This window comes from Acipenser ruthenus, chromosome 11, assembly GCF_902713425.1.
Source record: "Acipenser ruthenus chromosome 11, fAciRut3.2 maternal haplotype, whole genome shotgun sequence".
Lineage (NCBI taxonomy): Eukaryota > Metazoa > Chordata > Actinopteri > Acipenseriformes > Acipenseridae > Acipenser > Acipenser ruthenus.
The window spans coordinates 9,279,422-9,297,137 of NC_081199.1; the positions used below are offsets into that span (position 1 = coordinate 9,279,422).

At 39.9% G+C, this 17,716-nt stretch overlaps 2 protein-coding genes, 1 long non-coding RNA gene and 1 pseudogene across 9 annotated transcripts in view; 1 reads left to right on the forward strand and 3 right to left on the reverse strand.

Moving 5' to 3' along the window:
* The window catches only part of LOC117426424 (plectin-like), a 31,793-nt gene extending 29,061 nt beyond the window's left edge, over positions 1–2,732 (forward strand). For 3 of the 4 annotated variants that reach the window (XM_059033303.1, XM_059033302.1, XM_059033300.1), the window contains 3 exons: positions 73–148; positions 696–890; positions 2,105–2,732. In XM_059033303.1, the coding sequence (XP_058889286.1) occupies positions 73–148; positions 696–890; positions 2,105–2,170 (337 nt within the window). In that variant the 3' untranslated portion in view covers positions 2,171–2,732. Of the gene's footprint in view, positions 1–72; positions 149–695; positions 891–1,805; positions 1,890–2,104 lie in introns of all 4 variants that reach the window. The other variant, XM_059033301.1, reaches the window with a different exon arrangement.
* LOC117962913 (coiled-coil domain-containing protein 117-like) lies at positions 75–7,877 on the reverse strand. Of its 4 annotated transcripts, none has more exons than XM_059033310.1 (7): positions 7,569–7,877; positions 7,135–7,413; positions 6,343–6,393; positions 5,818–6,051; positions 5,290–5,433; positions 4,421–4,677; positions 75–92 (listed from the first exon to the last, which is right to left on the reverse strand). In XM_059033310.1, exons 1-6 carry the CDS (start codon positions 7,655–7,657, stop codon positions 4,449–4,451), a joined length of 1,026 nt encoding a protein of 341 aa, XP_058889293.1. In that variant the 5' UTR covers positions 7,658–7,877; the 3' UTR covers positions 75–92; positions 4,421–4,448. The 4 variants fall into 4 exon arrangements, with proteins under 4 accessions (XP_058889293.1, XP_058889294.1, XP_058889292.1 ...); XM_059033311.1 differs by lacking the exon at positions 75–92 and adding an exon at positions 2,821–4,011 and having other exon boundaries at positions 7,135–7,410; XM_059033309.1 differs by lacking the exon at positions 75–92 and adding an exon at positions 2,821–4,011.
* Positions 7,878–8,461: 584 nt separating this feature from the next.
* LOC131739412 (uncharacterized) lies at positions 8,462–10,722 on the reverse strand. The gene is made up of 2 exons (XR_009330510.1): positions 10,412–10,722; positions 8,462–10,166 (listed from the first exon to the last, which is right to left on the reverse strand). It is a non-coding gene; the product is annotated as an uncharacterized LOC131739412 (long non-coding RNA).
* A 667-nt stretch (positions 10,723–11,389) lies between these two features.
* LOC131739322 (protein tyrosine phosphatase domain-containing protein 1-like) lies at positions 11,390–17,216 on the reverse strand (annotated as a pseudogene).
* Between the last annotated feature and the right edge of the window lie 500 nt (positions 17,217–17,716).

Genomic DNA, 17,716 nt, shown 5'->3' on the forward strand with positions numbered 1-17,716 from the left:
CTTAAAGTGACGTTCAAAATGCTCTTGTGAAAACTTTGCTGTATATCCTTTCATATAATTTGCTCCTTTCAGACGGATGTCCAAGAACAAACCTGATCACCAAAGAAAAATAGAAAAGCTGGAATCAGAAATGAGAAGACTATCAGTGGTAAAAACTGAACTTCTGTGATATATATATATATATATATATATATATATATATATATATATATATATATATATATATATATATATATATATGAGACACACACACACACACACACACACACACTAAGGGCCAATCCACACTTTGTTTATACAGTTGGTTACACCAAGCATGGTTTGGTTAATTTGAAGGCTTTTAAGACTGATCTAAATGCAGTCTTCAGTTTGTTTTAATTGTTTGGGCAGTTTGTTTCAGTGCATACGAAAGCAAAAGCAGCAGCGAAGAAGCAGAACCATAAGTGAATGACCCCTTAATCAAGTAGACAACATTTTCCTTAATGTAGACTGACGAAGGCACAAGCCACGCTTAATGTAGACTGACAAAGGCACAAGCCAAACATTTGTTTACTACTCTTACTGTGTAATAAGCAGAACAATGTTCAATTTAAAGGCAGTAATGCAGCACAAAAAGCATGCTCCAGGCTACCCATCAATAGGATCTGTTGACACTAGTTTCAAAAGAGTAATGTTTCTTTTTAACCCCCTCACAGGAGAGAAGTGAGACTGCTCCCCTGCGCTCAGCCTCCACCCCTTCCCTGAGCACAGCGCCCCCTCCTGGGCCCCAGGACTTCAGCACCCTGAAACTGCTCCGGCACCTGCAGAGCCGTGTGAAGCAGCTGCGTGCCGAGAACACCATCTACCACCCGGGAAGCCAAGATGACCTGGCCGGCTCCTACCGGGAAACAGTGAGTCAAACTAGCAAAGCTTTAGAATCATCTGCTGTACTAAGTGACAAGTCTAGTCAGAGAGCAAAAACCTATTCAATCACATTTTAGAAAACATTCTGAACATTCATCAGTGGTCAAATTTTAAAACTACATACTATAGTAAACCCTCGCTAGAGCGCCCTTCATTATAACAAACCTGGAACCCAAATAAAATCAAAATAAAATAATGTAAACACTGTCAACATCCCTACTGTAGGCACAGGATGCCACCTCCTCAGTGAAGTCAACTATTTTGTCTTAATAAAAAGCGTGTGCTGTGAAATTGAAACGAAAATCATTTTTTGTTGCAAAGCTGGAAACTATATTGACCGTTTGAAAAAAGGAGTAACGGTGACATATCTGTCATGACGTGAATATGGGTTGTCAAAAAGCTGTTTTTTTGGCTTGTTCAGCAACCATGGGGCAAAGCAAAATTGATTAAGGAAAAAAACAACAACAACAACAAACTTAAGGAACTTTTCATGTCGGGTTGATCTGAAATAAAAGCTCAGTTTGGGATTCTTGCATGTTGGATTAAGATTTGGTGCACTTTGAAACGATTCATGTCGGATTGATTTTGAATGAAAGTTCAGCTTCAATTTGGGATTTTTGCTTTTTGTACTGCATTTTCATTCTTTAACAAACAGCATAAAGCAAAGGCAGAATACTGCATACATGAGACGAACAAAAGGCTTGGACCCCAACAGGTTCGTTATAGCGAGGGTGTACTGTATTTATAGGTGAATAAAAAAACGCAAAACTATTGTAAATGTAGTATTCAACAGTAGTTGTACCTTTTAGTATACTTGCCTAGTAGAAAAGGAAATGTTAGCATTTTCATGTTGCCTCTAATTTTCATTCCTTGGCTCCAATTTGGCTCTACACTGTTTTTAGTTGTTCCCCATTCGACTGCGTCAAGGGAGACAACTGGAAACATCCCAGTGGATCACCTCGTAAAAGCACTACTGCGTCAATCAGGTGAAGTCTTGGTCGCACAGTAGGGTTGGGTGCATTGCCACATAAGATGGTTAGAGAGTGTAAAATTGGCTGGAGAAACATTTTAAAGTTTCAACTAAATAGCCATGGAAAGGGGACACTAGTTTGACATAAGATAAAAAGAGGAGGCTATAAGAAAGTCCTCTTCAGCACAATATATTAGAATTTGCAATCTAAATGTTTTCTTCTTTCAATAGATTCGTATGACGCCGGAAAGACTGCCAACAAGATTCAAATCCAGTACCAGAAAACCACTCATGTGAAGGGTCATTCCTCTCTGTTACAGTTCACAGTTTTATACCTCCATCCAATCCACAACGACACAGACCCTAAGTGCGAAAGAACTTTCAGATTTCGCTGTACATTTATGCTGTAAAAAATGCAAGTTAATGCTCTCAACGATAAAGAATTACAATTTGTATTACTGTAACAACGTTAGTTTTATAATTTTAGAAATATTTTAATCAATATTTTTAAATTCCTAAATATGAACATTTTAAATGGAACTTTGTGTGTATATACTATCCCAGGACTGCTCTGCATACACACATACATACATGCATACATGTTAAGTTTTTTGTGGGCTAGATTAATGTCTATAAAAAACAATTATAAAAACAAAAAAATCTTATTTTTAGCAGGTGATGGTTTTGTTAAAATAAATTAGTAATATCTACAATGCTTTTATAACATTTTTTCTATACTGTAAATTGAAAATAATTTCAAAAAAGTTAATTTAGAAACATTACATTTACACATGTACATATTTTTTATACCCTGTACAGTTGTATTGTAATTTGTTTTTATTAAACACATATGCAAATACCCTTGGAAAACATTGTTCATTTTTTTATCTTGATTGCATTGAATAAATCAATAAAAGGGAAGGTTTAAATAACTAAAACAACAAATGTAGGTTGCAACAGCTTTTATTACAAAAAATAAGTGTCTACAAACTTTGTTTAAAACAGCTTGCCATAAAAAAAACCTTATCGAATGCCCGTTTTAACAGAACACTTCACTTCGGTTCATATTTCACATGCTTAAATGACAGAATAACAAAAACGCCCAAACAAAAGTGAGGCGTCTATATTACAAAACACATAACTGCTTTTCCATGGGATTTATACAAGACTCCAAACTCACAGCTGCTTTCCAAGGTGGATCCTTGCACTAACTACAGGCAAAATATGCAAGTGATATTCTGCTTTGGATGCAGAACCTAAAAATGACTTTTTAATCCATTTGTACAGTGTTTAGTTCACTCAACACACACAGGGTATATATAACCTTGCCTAAAAAATACTCAATTTACGGTGCTGCCTGCAGTTTCTTTCATTACATACACCGACTGACCCTAGACATTTTGCTCTGCCAAGGCCAAGTACCTTTGGGAATTATTTACAAGTCAAAGTAAAGATACAAGTAAAATGTTTTATAATGCATTATTTACAAGCACAAATGAAAGAAATATATACAGTAATCCGTCACATATCTGCCCTAACCATTTATTCGCCACGCTTTAGCAACGTTAGTTTATTACTGAACAGAGAAGATTAGTTGATATTGTAGATCCCGTACACTGTGTTGTATGTACTCTGCACTACTGTTGCTTGCAGTGTCTCGCGAGCTGTTCAGTGTGTTGACGTAAATAAATCCTGTTCGCCTGTCACTCAGCAGCAAATGCACACACCTGCACGGCAGACGCCTACTCTGTCACCCTGTATCTTTCTAAACAAGGGATTTAGGTGAGCTCCCTAATAAAAGCTGAATCTCAAAAAAGTAATTGTGTGAATATAGTAAGTTAATGGTATTTAAAACAGGATTCATTCATCCAGCTTTTTACATATCCGCCATTACTCTAGTCCCACCGCAGTTGGATATGTGACGGATTACTGCAATATATACAACATTGCAATAACTTTTGGACTGTGGACTACTGGACTGTGCTTGAGTATGGAGGTGTACTTCACAATACCACCATTGAATTTGGCACAATTCTGGACAAATGGCATTCTCTGCTTGAGAGTGGCTCGGACTGAGTCGCCTACCAGCACCGTGTCTGACTGTAGCCAGTGCAATTGGTCCTCACCTTACATAAGCACTGAAATGTACGAAGAAAGAGAATACATACAACAATCTGCATGGAAAAGAACGCAACCCAGCAGACAATCATTTCAACTGGACAAGAGTTTCTTCAAAACACAAACTTCTTTTAAATTAACACAGTTGTCTTGGTATTCAGGGTAACTATCCCTATTTAAAATAAGTGTCTCACTGTAGAATTGTAACACACAGTGTTGATTAAGGGCTCTGACCTGTCTGGAAGGGGTCTTAACTTGCACCTGAACACTAAGTTTCAGCAACAATACAGGTCTTCCTGTCTGCCATGACTATTTGTAAGCCTGAAACAAAAGATCTGTATCTGTGATGTGTTTTTTTTATCCCCTATGGTGTAATGTTTATGAATCACCCTGTATAACGACTCAATAGTATGTTTTAAATAAGGGTACCTTGCATGACGTTGCCTGAAGCTGTAGCTTAAAGCTCCATGTCCTCCTCGGTGCAGCTGTGGTGGCTCAGGTCTCTGTACACTGGGGTCTGTGCAGGGTGTTGCTGGAGCTCACTATCCCTGTCCTTCAACACCGGAGCCCCTGCTACAGGACTGGAGTCTGTACTGTGCCTGAGCCTCTCCATTGTTTCTCTCTGTTTGCTGCACAGAACATCCTCTGGGGGTCTCCATATCACCATCTCCATACAAGAGTGGTTCCTTACAGTTTAGAGAAAGAGCAAGACATGTCAGTAACAAATCTCTCCCAACAAGGTTGTCCCAACAAACTACATCCCCTCCCACAGCTGGAATTACTAAATTAGATCCATCAGTAACATGAAAAACTAAACCACTGTGTCTGTTTATGAAGCCCTGGTTAACAGTGCACTTTTCTATCTTGGTATTTCCCACTCATATTTTCAGTTTTGTGTAAACATGTACAGCCCCCAGCAGATCCTTGCTCAATGCCATGAGTGCGTGTCACTTGCTTATTCTTCCCTGAACACCACTGTAACATGATGTTGTAGTGCGGCTGAGACTTCACCTCTAAATGTGCGCGCATGAAACAATCTGTACCACTGCTGAGACTGAACACCAGCCCTGGTTGAGAAAAGTCAGTTTGAACTCTGTTTCAAAGGCCCTGCAGGACATGCATAGCTATAACGAGTATATGAAGAACGCATTTCAGATATTTTATTCATATGTTGTAAGATAACTGATCTTAAAAAAGCTCCAATGAGACTTCTCCTTTAAAATAAAAATTGAAAATCATCTAGTGGTAGAATGACTGGTACTGTAGGTCAGTAGCATCATTAGCAGAGTCACACTTACAGGGACTGTGCTATTTTCCGTGGTATCACGTCCCCGAGTCCCTGTTTCAGTCCTTCCCGAAGGGTGTCCGACATGACCAGCACAGGGAAGCTGGAATTCGTACTTTCAGTTTCTAAGTCCTCGTCATCATCCTCCACAATTATACTAAGAAAATGACAAAAATAAATAAATAAAATCTTTGTCAAAATGAAAATAGAATTAGATAGAACTTCCAAATTCAATGTATTTAAGAATACACAGTATAGCAATAACATCCAACGGTAAAAAAAACTAGCAGAGGCTGTAAGTCCTTTTCACTCATTAAGTTTAATAATAACTGACTATATACCCAAATTCTGACACACTGCAGGTTTCATCGCAATGTGGTATGTTCTCGACCTGTGTATACAATGCTGTACAGGACAATACAACTTTATGGACTAAACAGAAACATGAATAAAATAGTCTGTATGGAATTAAAGGTGTAACTAAGGAACTAAAATGAGACATACCCATGCAGCAACCTATATGTCCATTAACCTGTCTCACCTGTCTTCAATCTCCTGCAGTCTCCTGTGTGCTGCCCCCCACTGCTTCACACTCTCTCTCCCCTCCACCTCCATGTGGGCTGCCTGCCCCTCCAGCTCTGCAGGTTCCTGGGGGCTGGCACTGAGGTCTCCCCAGCAGTGCTGAGGTGCCACACCCTCAGGGAGAAAGGAGGGAGCTTGGTAAGAGGGGCTCACCATCTCTGCTGTAGCTTGTCTCTTCCTGGGAATGGCAGTCCTGAAAACACACACAAAAGGATAACTGAGTTAACTGCCTAGACACTTGAGAGCTGCATGGCTACAGAGCAGTGTAATATACTAATCAATAAGTGGTGAAAAACACCTGCATATTTCATACCCCTAATGGCAGTTTACCAATATTACCATGTAAAAGTTTGTTGTAAAAATGATCTACAACATCTCCAGTATACAAATACATATTAAAAGGTTATTTAAAAAACAGATACGTATTTGTATGAAAATACCATGTTTGTCGCAGCTCTGTTTAAACCATAGATCTGATACTTACTCTTCATCGTGTTCCCTCTTATGCTTTCTTTCGTAGCGTCTTTCACAGCTCCTAAACAAAGAGCACAAATTGTTACCTTTCCAGCAACATCTACAGTACCACCAAATAACATTGATCTTAAGTGAGGTTTACTGTAGAGAAATCTAATTTGCGTAAACCTGTCAAGTTTTTGTAAACTCTTCGGAGACGCCGTCCGTTCTTAAAGTGCACAAATCAGTGTCCAAGGAAAGTTTTCTTGAATTCAGAAGTCATCGGGTTTTGCAGTTTTTAGAAAACAGAGCAAAACATACGTGTTACTTCATGATACCGGTGTAGATCACAACCCAACTCTGGACTGCAATGTCAGAGAGTGCAGGTCATGTATTATTTTAAGATGCACACAATTAGTTCTCAGACTTCTTTGGCTATAATTACAATACTAAAGCAATACTAATCAAATATAACCAGAACAATATAGGCTACACCTGTTTAGTTTGATTTACAACAACAATTATTATTATAAAATGCATCTTTCTTTACTTAATAGCTGTAATCCGGCCAACCGATAATCCACTTTAAAGGTTCATCATAACTGCCAAATTAGTTTGATTATGATGACTATAGCACCATGCCAGACTGCAGTGCTAAAAAAAGTAGACGTAAAGTTCATAAAAATAAGTTACATCGTGCAGCTTTGCAATTACAATTCTGGATCAGATTTACACAATTATTTTCTAAAAACTTACACAAATAAACGAACAACGTTAAGTAAAAGATCCCATGTACAGTGCAGCATAAAGTGGAGGTACTTACACATAACGAGACGACGAGACGGTGTTACTCTTAATAATTTTACAGTTGCGTCCTATCACTCCAACATCACTGTGTTGACGTTTTCTATTATTCCCATAACACAAATTATTGGGAATCCCGTTTAATTCCGAACGCTTTGTGAGCAGCTGTGCATTCAAACGAGGGTCTCCCGACATGAAGCAATCCTCGGCGGCGCGGTTCTGAAAGTTTAAATCCTCCGGCACAAGTGGGGTTCGGTGGCTGCCAATCGTGGGCCAGTTGTGGGTCAGCATCGTACTGCTAGGTTTGGTTGTATGCCGAGTCAGTAAGCAGGCGAAAAAACGAAAGTTACCATATTGTCAGAATTACAAAGACACAAAACACCGAATGAAAGAGCTCGTAATGCAATTTCAGCTGTTCTACTGACTGTATAAGATTATGGCCACTTCTAGTACCTGGGAACGTTTTCCTCTCCTGGCTTCAGACGGTTCAGTGCTTGTGTTTTTGTGTTCTCGTCTTCGCATATGGAGGAGACGCCGCTCATATTATATTACAGGCTTTCCCAAGTTGGGCCTTTAGTCGTATTACAAACACGAAATAATATGGAGATATCCTTTTAAATATGACTCTGTTCTTCACATTACTTCCTTCAACTTTCTGTCGTTTCGAGAATATTCTACAGCAGAACGAGATGGGCAATGGGCGTTACCAACATTAGCAAATACCGTATTATCATGTGAATAAGCGTATGCGTTAGCTGCATGGCGCCGTCACCTCGTCTCTTTGAGATTTATACTCACATGCTTCATGTGGTCAGTGAGAAGCCGCTAACACACAACCCTGTAGCAACATCGTAACTCAGTTTAAACATAACAGCAACTTTAAAAGGTTGTGTGTCAGTGGGAACTAAGTTGGCCTAACAGTTTTGTTTTATAACAACATTACATTGTATTGTACACCCTCAAGTATAAAGCGAAAGTATTATTATAGTTTTTTTATCTGCACTGGTTAACAAGGATAGGGTATTCAAAACATTGGAAAATGAACATGCAGAAGTATGAGTTTGTATTTAAAAACGGAATCAGATCTACCATTGTTAATAATAATAATAATAATAATAATAATAATAATAATAATAATAATAATAATAATAATAATAATAATAATAATTTAAATCTACTAAAAGACAGCTCTGTAGATATCAGAACACAGGCGTGTTGGCTACGCTTTAAGCACAATAATAATAATAATAATAATAATAATAATAATAATAATAATAATAATAATAATAATAATAATTTAAATCTACTAAAATGTTTTTAAAAATGAACAATAAAAGCAATACGTATCATTATCAAAAATAATGTATTGTTTAATCTCAAACTTGTACATTGTTAATACAACAAAACACGTTGACATACACCAAGAGCTTATCTGGACTACTTTCAGGACGCTTAAAATTATCAAAACTTTAAATAACATAATAACTAAATTTAACAAATCTGCATTACATGTAGGCCTACCTTAAATTACGTTTTCTATTAGTATTATTTATTAATCCTGAGAGTCACTTTCATCGCTGTCACTTCATTACACTCAAGCTCCTCCTCAGCTTCAATGTCAATGACAGAGACCTGGTGTTTAATAGAGACCCGGAGTTTATTTACAATATTTGCCAGCAGACCTGGCGTGTAGTGGAGACAATACACTGAACCCACCAAGCCCAACAGGAGTCAGACAGGTGCCGATAGACACAAATCTCATCTGGTACTCTGGATGTGCCCTTTACAACAGTAATCCAGAAACCAGTGGCACACAGGCTACATGCAACATATAGGAATTGCACTTTCAATCTTTCAATAAAGTGAAGTTCAACTGAATGATGATTTAGAGCAACAGACATTGTATTAGACGGTAGATTTGATTTATTAATAACAAACCTAGAACAAATGGAATTATATTTCACATCAACATGTCCATTGACTATTTTAACACGTCATTACAGTTTCTCACATTTTAAGTAGCCTTTATTTTATTGTTTGCACATTTTTTCAATACATTTCATACATCAAAGAAAAACAACTACAACACTTTTGCAAAAGAGACAGGAGTTGACAGATAGTTGAATATATTTAAACAAGAACTCACAGGTGCATCAAGTTGGAATGGGTCTCCTCCTGGTGGCTGATGAGTTCATAACACTGACATCAGCATAAGACCCGTACTTTATTATTATTTATTTCTTAGCAGACGCCCTTTTCCAGGGCGACTTACAATTGTTACAAGATATCACATTATTTTTTACATACAATTATCCATTTATACAGTTGGGTTTTTACTGGAACAATCTAGGTAAAGTACCTTGCTCAAGGGTACAGCAGCAGTGTCCCCTACCAGGGATTGAACCCACGACCCTCTGGGCAAGAGTCCAAAGCCCTAACCACTACTCCACACTGATGCCCACTGCTGTACTTACCTATCGACTACAGAGCTTGTCTCTGAACCGTGAGGTTTGTGTTTGCTTCCAGGCCTTGCCTTTCAATTCAATTAGGAGCAGGATGTCACCAAGTGAAACCCCTCTATTAAGACCAGTTAAGGGACCAACAAAACGTGGCCGTAAGGGAGTGGCATTACTACTCAAAGACATAGTTCTTGTAACAATTTAATACCACATTTTTGCTATTTTAAAATGCATTTGTTGGGATAATCTATGCCGATTAACCCTGTTTGAATTATTTTAGAATTACTGTTTAACTCAAATGTGCATTGATGCATCAAGTTTCCCCACGACCAAGCTAGCCGCCTTTTGAGCGAATGACCACGAACTGATGAAAGGATGAAATGCCAGCCCTACAGGTGTCCGCTGTAGCGTGATGAGGAGAAACAGTCCCTGCCGGTTTTGCCACCCTAACCTGCGGGAGCACCATTGCTAAGGCAATGCTCTCAGCCAGCGTTTTATGTTAGATCTTTGTTCTTTCTTTTAAAAGCTTCTTCAGTGTTCTCTTTAGGAATTCATTATGTTCTGTTGGCACATTGTCATCTTTCCTTCTCTGCTGGTAAAAACAAACAAACAAAAAACTAATTGCTATAACGTGCTTAATTGCAAAGATATATTCTTTTAAAACGGTTTCATTTGAAATTATTTCATTAGCTATACCACTTAAACAAGTATATTGTTGTTAAAACTATTAACATTAGCTTACTTGTAATGGGTACTCCAGCTATAAGCAACCTCAAACACATGTTTTATTGGTACTGTTATTCCTGTGGTATAGAATATAACCCTCATAATTATTACCCCCGTGAGAATGCGATTCTTCGGCTGGTAAATCCTTCAGTTTGGCCACACAGTCAAGCGCGCAAAGCAAAGTTTCAGGTTGTCCCTGGAAAAGTTAAGAGAAGGTAAGATTTTAAAGTCTTGGTTATCAGTCCTTTAAAGAGAACAAGCGTAACAGCTTGTAACAGGCACAGCGCTCCATCACTGGCTGCTCGGACGCATGCGTATGTTTGCAGGAGAAAGCCAGACGCTGCCTGCGACGCGCAGCCAGTTGGGATTGTTTACAGGGAATCGTAGCAGAGAATTGGTCAGCTGCGGGTCCTTGACAGGCTGGTGGGTGCGTCCCGGCGGAGCATGTCGCTATAAAAAGAGCCCGTCACACCCCAGTGCTGAGAGCCGGGGTTAATCCCCAATCTACCAGATGTCGGTTTAATGTTTAATTAGCTGAAAGGATCAGGGGTTAGTTTCGGGATTTGTAAACCCCCATTTAAAAAGGTATATTTAGCAGGGGTGTGTCAGCGGGACCTCGTTTGTAGTAGGCGCAGCGAAGCAACTTTTATTTTAGAGCAAAGTTTTGACTTTTTTAGTCTTTCTGTATTTTACACTACCGTGTATTGTAACCTGGCTGCTAGCATTGTTGGTACCTGTAGTGGTTTTCCTGTGCTCAGCTGCAAGAATAAATCCTGCTTGCTGGTGTGGCGTGACAACTTCAGTTCTGCCTTGGTGTGCCTTTTGTGTGTCCAGTGGACAACCTATACCAATCACACAGCTGTAAATACAAAACTGGAGCTATCAGTGCGATGAAAAAGTAAACCATGCATACAGACTCCGACACCCCGAGATTTTGATATTAAATATGTAAATAAGCTTCATCACAATTGGATGGTCGGTTCTCCTGATAAAGCATGTAAAAATGTAAGTGTGACATGAAGACAGACAGATGGACTGACAGACTGATCACCTCGCTATAGCCCCAGATTCAGATCTCCTTAGGGTTCATCAAATCTAGTGTAACATATGAACATAGATACAGTTACCTTCACTATATCCATAGAGGATAACAGTAGGTGCAGATATGACTATATCCTTTATTAAATGCTTAGACTGAAACTTGCTACCCTATTGGCTAATAAAGTGTCACATGATCAAAAATAATGAGTATTATTGCTCACAAATTGGCAAAAAGTCCCTTTAGCGCTGAATAGTCAAAGAACAATTGCCCTCTGATGTCACAGGTTTAATAAAACCGATATTGACAGCAGTTTTCACCTTAACATGAAAAATTGTTCCCTTGGGTTGAAAAAGCGAGCTGCATCAGTTTTCCAACAAAACCCTCAACTCCAGTCAGTATTTGTATAACTGGTTTACCTTATTGAGATGCTGGAGGGGGCTGCCTGTAGTCAGGCTGCTCTGCATGTTTGTCAGGTCCGCCTCCGATAGCACAGGCTGCTTGAGGTGTTCCAGCCACCCCCACAGAAGCCCACTCAGGACAGCTGGGTCCAGCTCCTTCTCCAGCTTCCCCCACGCTTCTTCAGACAAGTTCAATTCTTGCTGCAATCAAATTATATATATATATAGAAGGGCTGGCATAGTCTGAACATTGTGTGGCTTATCTAGCCAGCCTAGTGATGAATTTGAGCCTATTGAAGCCCATATAATATGGTAAATTAATTATGAGTGGTAACACAGTGGTGAATGAATCTGAGGTCTCAGAGACAAGCTGCTCATAGGTAAATGAAGTATGTGATTTGCACAAATGGGTTTCAACAGCACTTGCTATGGGACATTTTTAATGGCATCAGTGAGTCCCCCATGGCTTGTTGTGGGTCGATACCAACATACAGCAGTCTACTAGAATGTGTGGATAGAAGCAGTATGTCAGACCTTTATATGCACAATTACAGTGCAAATGTCCAATACAATGCCAGACTGTGTATAACATTTTACACTTTAAAATAAATCCATTAAGCAGTTACAGTTGGTTTATTGTGTTCAGTCCTGGGCCTCACTGTTCTATCTCACTGTACTTCATAATGTGATCATTTACAGTAGACTGCATGGCAGATAACCTTTAATATTTTAATAAAAAAATGCCATCAGACTCTAGAGCAATTAAATAAACTTTGAAAGGGGGGAAAAAAATCTGAATCTTTTGCCGACCTCTTACAATTGAGACCCAGGATTTTATGACTTAGCGTTTTGGATTCATTTTTGTTAATTACCTGCCAGGACAGGATTTTCTCCATTGTGTCTCCGTTTTTTCCATGCTGGTCTGCAAGCGTGAGGGCCACAGCCAGCTGCTTACTCCTGCAAGATCCAGTATTGCATGACGACTCTCTTTTCCCATTGGAGACACCTTCTCTTTTCACTGCACATGACAAGGCCTGCTACACGGTTGCCGGAGAACTACTGTCAGCATGCAACCCCATCCTTTGAGAGCATTTCACCCTGGGAAATTGAGGACACTTTGCTTTCATGTTACCCTCAGGGGATTCCTTTAGGTTATGGTTTATGCTTAGTGGTGGACCAGGATTTTGCAGAACACTTCCCTCTGCAATCGTCTGACTCCGTTTGAACATCTTCTGCCGTCTCTGCTGCCATGTAGCTGTGGCAGGGCAGTTTGATGTCAGTTTCTGGCAATCCTTACCATCTGGTGTCTTCTGATTGGTGATCTGACCAGAGGAACGTACAGTCTGGACTCCTTGGGGTCCTAGGCAACTCCACGATTCAACTAGGTCTCTGCTGTCAGATGTAAAGTGTAAGCTTATTTGTTGCAGGTCTGAGTCGCTGTAGCTCATCCTTCTATTTAAGGGATGTTGAGGGAATAATCTTTGGGTTCTCCATTCTTGAGAAGGCCCTTTCTGTTCTTTATTAAAAGAGGAGGCCAGTGAAATGGTAGCGGGAGTCAACACCTGATCTACCCCTGCCACAGTTATCACGTCACTTTCAGAAAACATAGACAGAGTCTTGGTTATCTCCCTGGATAAAGCCTGCAGGCTGCATTGTTGCGCCAAAGACCGTGTTTTGCATTTCTTATTTTCGCAGAGTCCCGTTAGGATCCTACAGATGATGTAGACGATTTTTGGCAAGTTCCTGAGTCTTCGTGCCTCCAAGCCGTGAAGGAGGTAGCGCTGCCGGGTGAGGTACTGGGAGAGGGTGAAGGGGTGGGCAGTCGAGTCGCGCAAGGAGAACACGGTCCAGAGAGGCTGGAGGAAGTGGTCAAACTCCCGCACGCACAGCAGCTGCCCCCTAGTCTGGATGGAGCTGGGTCTCTTGGCTCGGATGTAGAGGATAGCTCTGTCAGCACTGATTCTGGTGACAAACACCAGGTAGCATGCGATGAGGACCCCTGGAAGGCAACTGTGGCAAGAAATTAAGTTTTATGATTGAATGGTTTATTTAAACATCCCAAAAATGTATAAAGCAGCACGGCTGCAAAAAATAAATAAATACAAATATAAATGTATTAGTAGCCTACAGTTGTTTTCTCATGCATATTAAACAAGAAAACATTAATAGAATGGTGTTCCTTTTGATTTCACAGGACTCAGGGCTGGGTTGGGCAGTAGCCTTTTTTATATTTCTGGAATAGTAAATGCCTTTCGGATGGTTTCACGAATCCTGACTAACTAATGTTACTTGAGGTTAGGGAGTGCAATATTAGTGCTAATCAAGGCTGTACATTTACTTCATATTACAGGTGGGTTTATAAAGTGCTTCACCTGTTCTGCCCAGACTGGCGTGACAGTGCACAGCCACCCTGCCCTCCTGCAGTGCAAACACCATGACCTTCACAATATCCAGCACAGCTGCCAGAGAAGCCACTCCGTAGTCCTTCCATGTGAAGTTATAGAAGTAAACTGGAAAAGAAAAAATAGAGAATATGTCTTCTCAAATATGTTTTCATATGTTAAAGTAAACTTAACAACAATAACAATAATAATCAGAAAGATATCTTAAATTTGACCCATCGGAGTCACATGTAACTTCCAATATGAGACTGTCTCCATGGATACCAGTGCATCTGACAATGCTCTCAGTACATGTCTGTTTACAGTGGCCTAGTGTGCTATGTTTGCAACTAAACCCTGGTAGAAACCCTGCAGTCCCCTTGCCTCACTCACTCTTGTCCTCCATGAACACTTCTGGCAGGTAGGTGAATCCACTCCCAGGCTCCAGGGGGGGCCCGCAGCTCGCGTGTTCTCCTGGGAGCTGCAGGTTAAACACACTCCGGATTCCCAGCCTGTGAACACAAACATCATATTCTCAGGGTTTCCACTTTCCAGGTTTCAGAAATTTGTGATCTTTATTTTTTTTTTGTCTTCAAATTTGACTTGACAGACCTTAGGATAATAGTGCATTAAAATGGACAAGAGAATTTAATTCAGTTTTTTAAAAGCAATTGTGAAAATGGCAAAACTGACGGCTGCAGGTCAATCATATTGGACAAATGGAAAACAAAATCAAGATTGTTTCTGGTCTTGATTGTTGCATTGACTTGAGACTGTAAACTACTTCTACAGGAAACCAGAACAGTTTGCATATAAATAAAGAACATGGTTAAATGATTAAAACTGTTCAATAAAATGTAAAGCAGCTTTGGCTAAACTAAACTTTTTAAATGATCAAATCATTTGGTATTAATGTGTGTTGGTATTAGTAAGGTTGAGGGACTCCAGCAGGTATTCCTACATATACCAGTCACCCAGATGTTCATAAAAATAAATGAAAGAGCGAGCAGGCATTTGACTCGCATTTTACAATCAGTGCTTGGCATTTTGCTTTCATATCCCTTCAAAGATTGGCCATATTTATTCAGCAAAGGTGAACCACAGGGTCCCGCGCTCAGCTAGGGGTCTCTTGTGAAGGACACTCGCAGGAAACCTTCCTTTAAATAACGAGTCCCTACAGGCCAGGTTTCACTGTGCACAGTGGAGCCAGCTGCTACCAATGCAGTCTGCTTCAACAGGGCAATCAGATACAGTCACCTTCATATGACATATGGCACTTATTGTTACATGGCCACGAGTTTACGATGCCTCAGTGTTCAGGACTAAAAATCAGAGTTATCATTTGCAAACGGGATTTATTGCAGTTCAGTGTCCCACAATCAGGTTCAATTTAGTTTAATACGTTGCATATAAAATGTTATTTGTCTGTATTTTCTTTTTGTACTGTTTTGTGCTAATAATAATTGTATAATTACTTTTAAAGTGGAATATTTTTTCTCTGCATGTTGTGCTGACGATGTTATAGCAAGCTTGTGATGAACAGGCGATCTCTCTTCCTGCTGTCAGCCAATCGACTCACCAGCCCAACCTAAGCAACAGATATTACAGAGGAGGTGAGGTCCCGGCTAGTAGGGTTCTCTGAAGAGCAGTGAGATGTGCTGAACCATAATATTGTGTTCCCCAATTCACAGGCACTCAAAAGCAAAAGCAATACTTCCTTTGGGCCCCCAGCCAAGATTGGCCATCCTGATCACATGACTCACCCTGCACTCAGCACAATCTTATTCATGCTACGTGCCAAAAAAATAACTAAATCAATGGCTGTGTTTCAAAACCAGAAAACAGCACTCTGTCCTGTCATTTCATATACACAGTATAGACCTCTTTGTAGTTGCTCAGAATGCCTCGTGTGTGGCAGGGTTCTGGTTTCAAAAGAAGTAGCTATGGAGTAATTACAGAATTCGCTTTGTTTGATAGGTTGGAAAATCAAGGGGAGATCGTTGTTCCCACGTTGTGGCAATTAAATGAACTAAAATCAAGGGAGAGACCAGAGTGGCTTGTCAGTTTTAAACTTTACCCCGTCATCTGGGAGATATTCAAGTATTACATCATCATTGGTTGCTACACAGTAGCTGCCATGACTGCTTATTTACACTGGAAGCCAAGGTATTACTGGCAATTGTGAAATCCTGAATGCTGGTCTACTGTCTTCGACCACGTCCCATTGCACTTCCAACTTACTGCTTGAACTGCTGGATAATGGCATGCTGCTGTATGGCTTCAGAGGAAGGGCGTGCCATTGCTAAAATGTTCTGTGATCCTAATGAAGAAGAGAAATAATTACATAGAGACAGTATAAAAATATTGTAATAACTAGACACGAGTGCATTTCCAAGCATTATGAAGAGGAATGGTATCTTTGATAGAATGAGCAGTAGTTGTGAAGTGGAATAATGATGCAAGTAAAGTATATGTTTCTTAATTTCTCTTATACTCTGCCTCCAGGTATTGCACTTCAGAACATTTATCTCAAAGATCTTCACTCAACCTGTAATTGTTTTCAGACCTACAAAAAAAGGTGCTTAATGTTTTGACTGCTGGGAAAATAGAACGCTTGTGTTGAATTATACTGCTTTGTTAATTTTACAGATCTAGAACAGAACAGCTGATACAGTCTCAAGGAATGAAATAAATTCTGTCGAAGTAATGTCCTTCAAGGATGTTAACACAAACTTTCAAGCGTCAGTATTATGTTAAATGAAGCTGGTTTCAAGACCTACATCTACAGAAGGACGAAAAAAATCTCATTACAAATGTGGATTTAAAGCTTAAAGGACAGCCCGTTTTGAATGAGATATGATAAGGAAGTTGATTTACCAGGACGAGTATAACCCTTTAATTGCCTGCTCCTCCTCGGTCCACTTGATGGGGTTTTCATATTTGCACAGGCGCCCCCCGCAGGCAACGGAGCACTGCACAGGTGCTGGGATCACCAGACGTTGCTGCTCCCCGACTCTGGTGTACTGGGCACTGGCTCTCCGGGTGCTCCCTAAACACAGGTAGAAATTGTAGTGTTGCAGTGAACACCAGTTCATGTTTTACATACAGCTGAGGATGGAGAAACCATCGTGCCCAAAGAAAATGCTGGACAATTTGAACTCTGACCCGATCACTGCCACCACTCTTTTAAGAGGAAACCAAGGACCTCCCAATTACCTTAATAAAGAAATCTGTGGACTGAGACAGTTCAAACATGCTTAGTAAAAATAAAGCTTTATATTTTCCTCTCCACAGAATTATTATTTTTTTTAAATTAGCAAGAGAAAATCCTAGATATTTTTTTTTTCTAGAAGGGAGAGATGCAGTGTTGTAGTTAACTTGAGTTCATGTTTTACATACAGCTTACAAAAGCTGATGCTGCAGGGAGGCTGCAAATTGGCTGATCCCTGGAGCCATCAACACCGGGCCAGGAAATCCTGGAAGAGGAAAAGCACTGGAGGCTCAGCTCATACTTCAATGTGTGCAGATGTTGCTGCAAAGTCTTGGTTGGTCCCCACGCTACTATCTCGTTTTATCTTTTTTAGTCCAATATTAG

What these genes read in the sequence shown, in the direction of transcription:
- LOC117962913 (XM_059033310.1), bottom strand. Translation starts at nt 7,657, where the DNA reads ATGAGCGGCGTCTCCTCCATATGCGAAGACGAGAACACAAAAACACAA. An exon ending in GTCTCGTCGTCTCGTTATGT is followed by an intron (nt 6,394 to 7,134) that starts GTAAGTACCTCC and finishes CTCTTTGTTTAG; the next exon opens with GAGCTGTGAAAGACGCTACG. An exon ending in AAGAGGGAACACGATGAAGA is followed by an intron (nt 6,052 to 6,342) that starts GTAAGTATCAGA and finishes GTGTGTTTTCAG; the next exon opens with GACTGCCATTCCCAGGAAGA.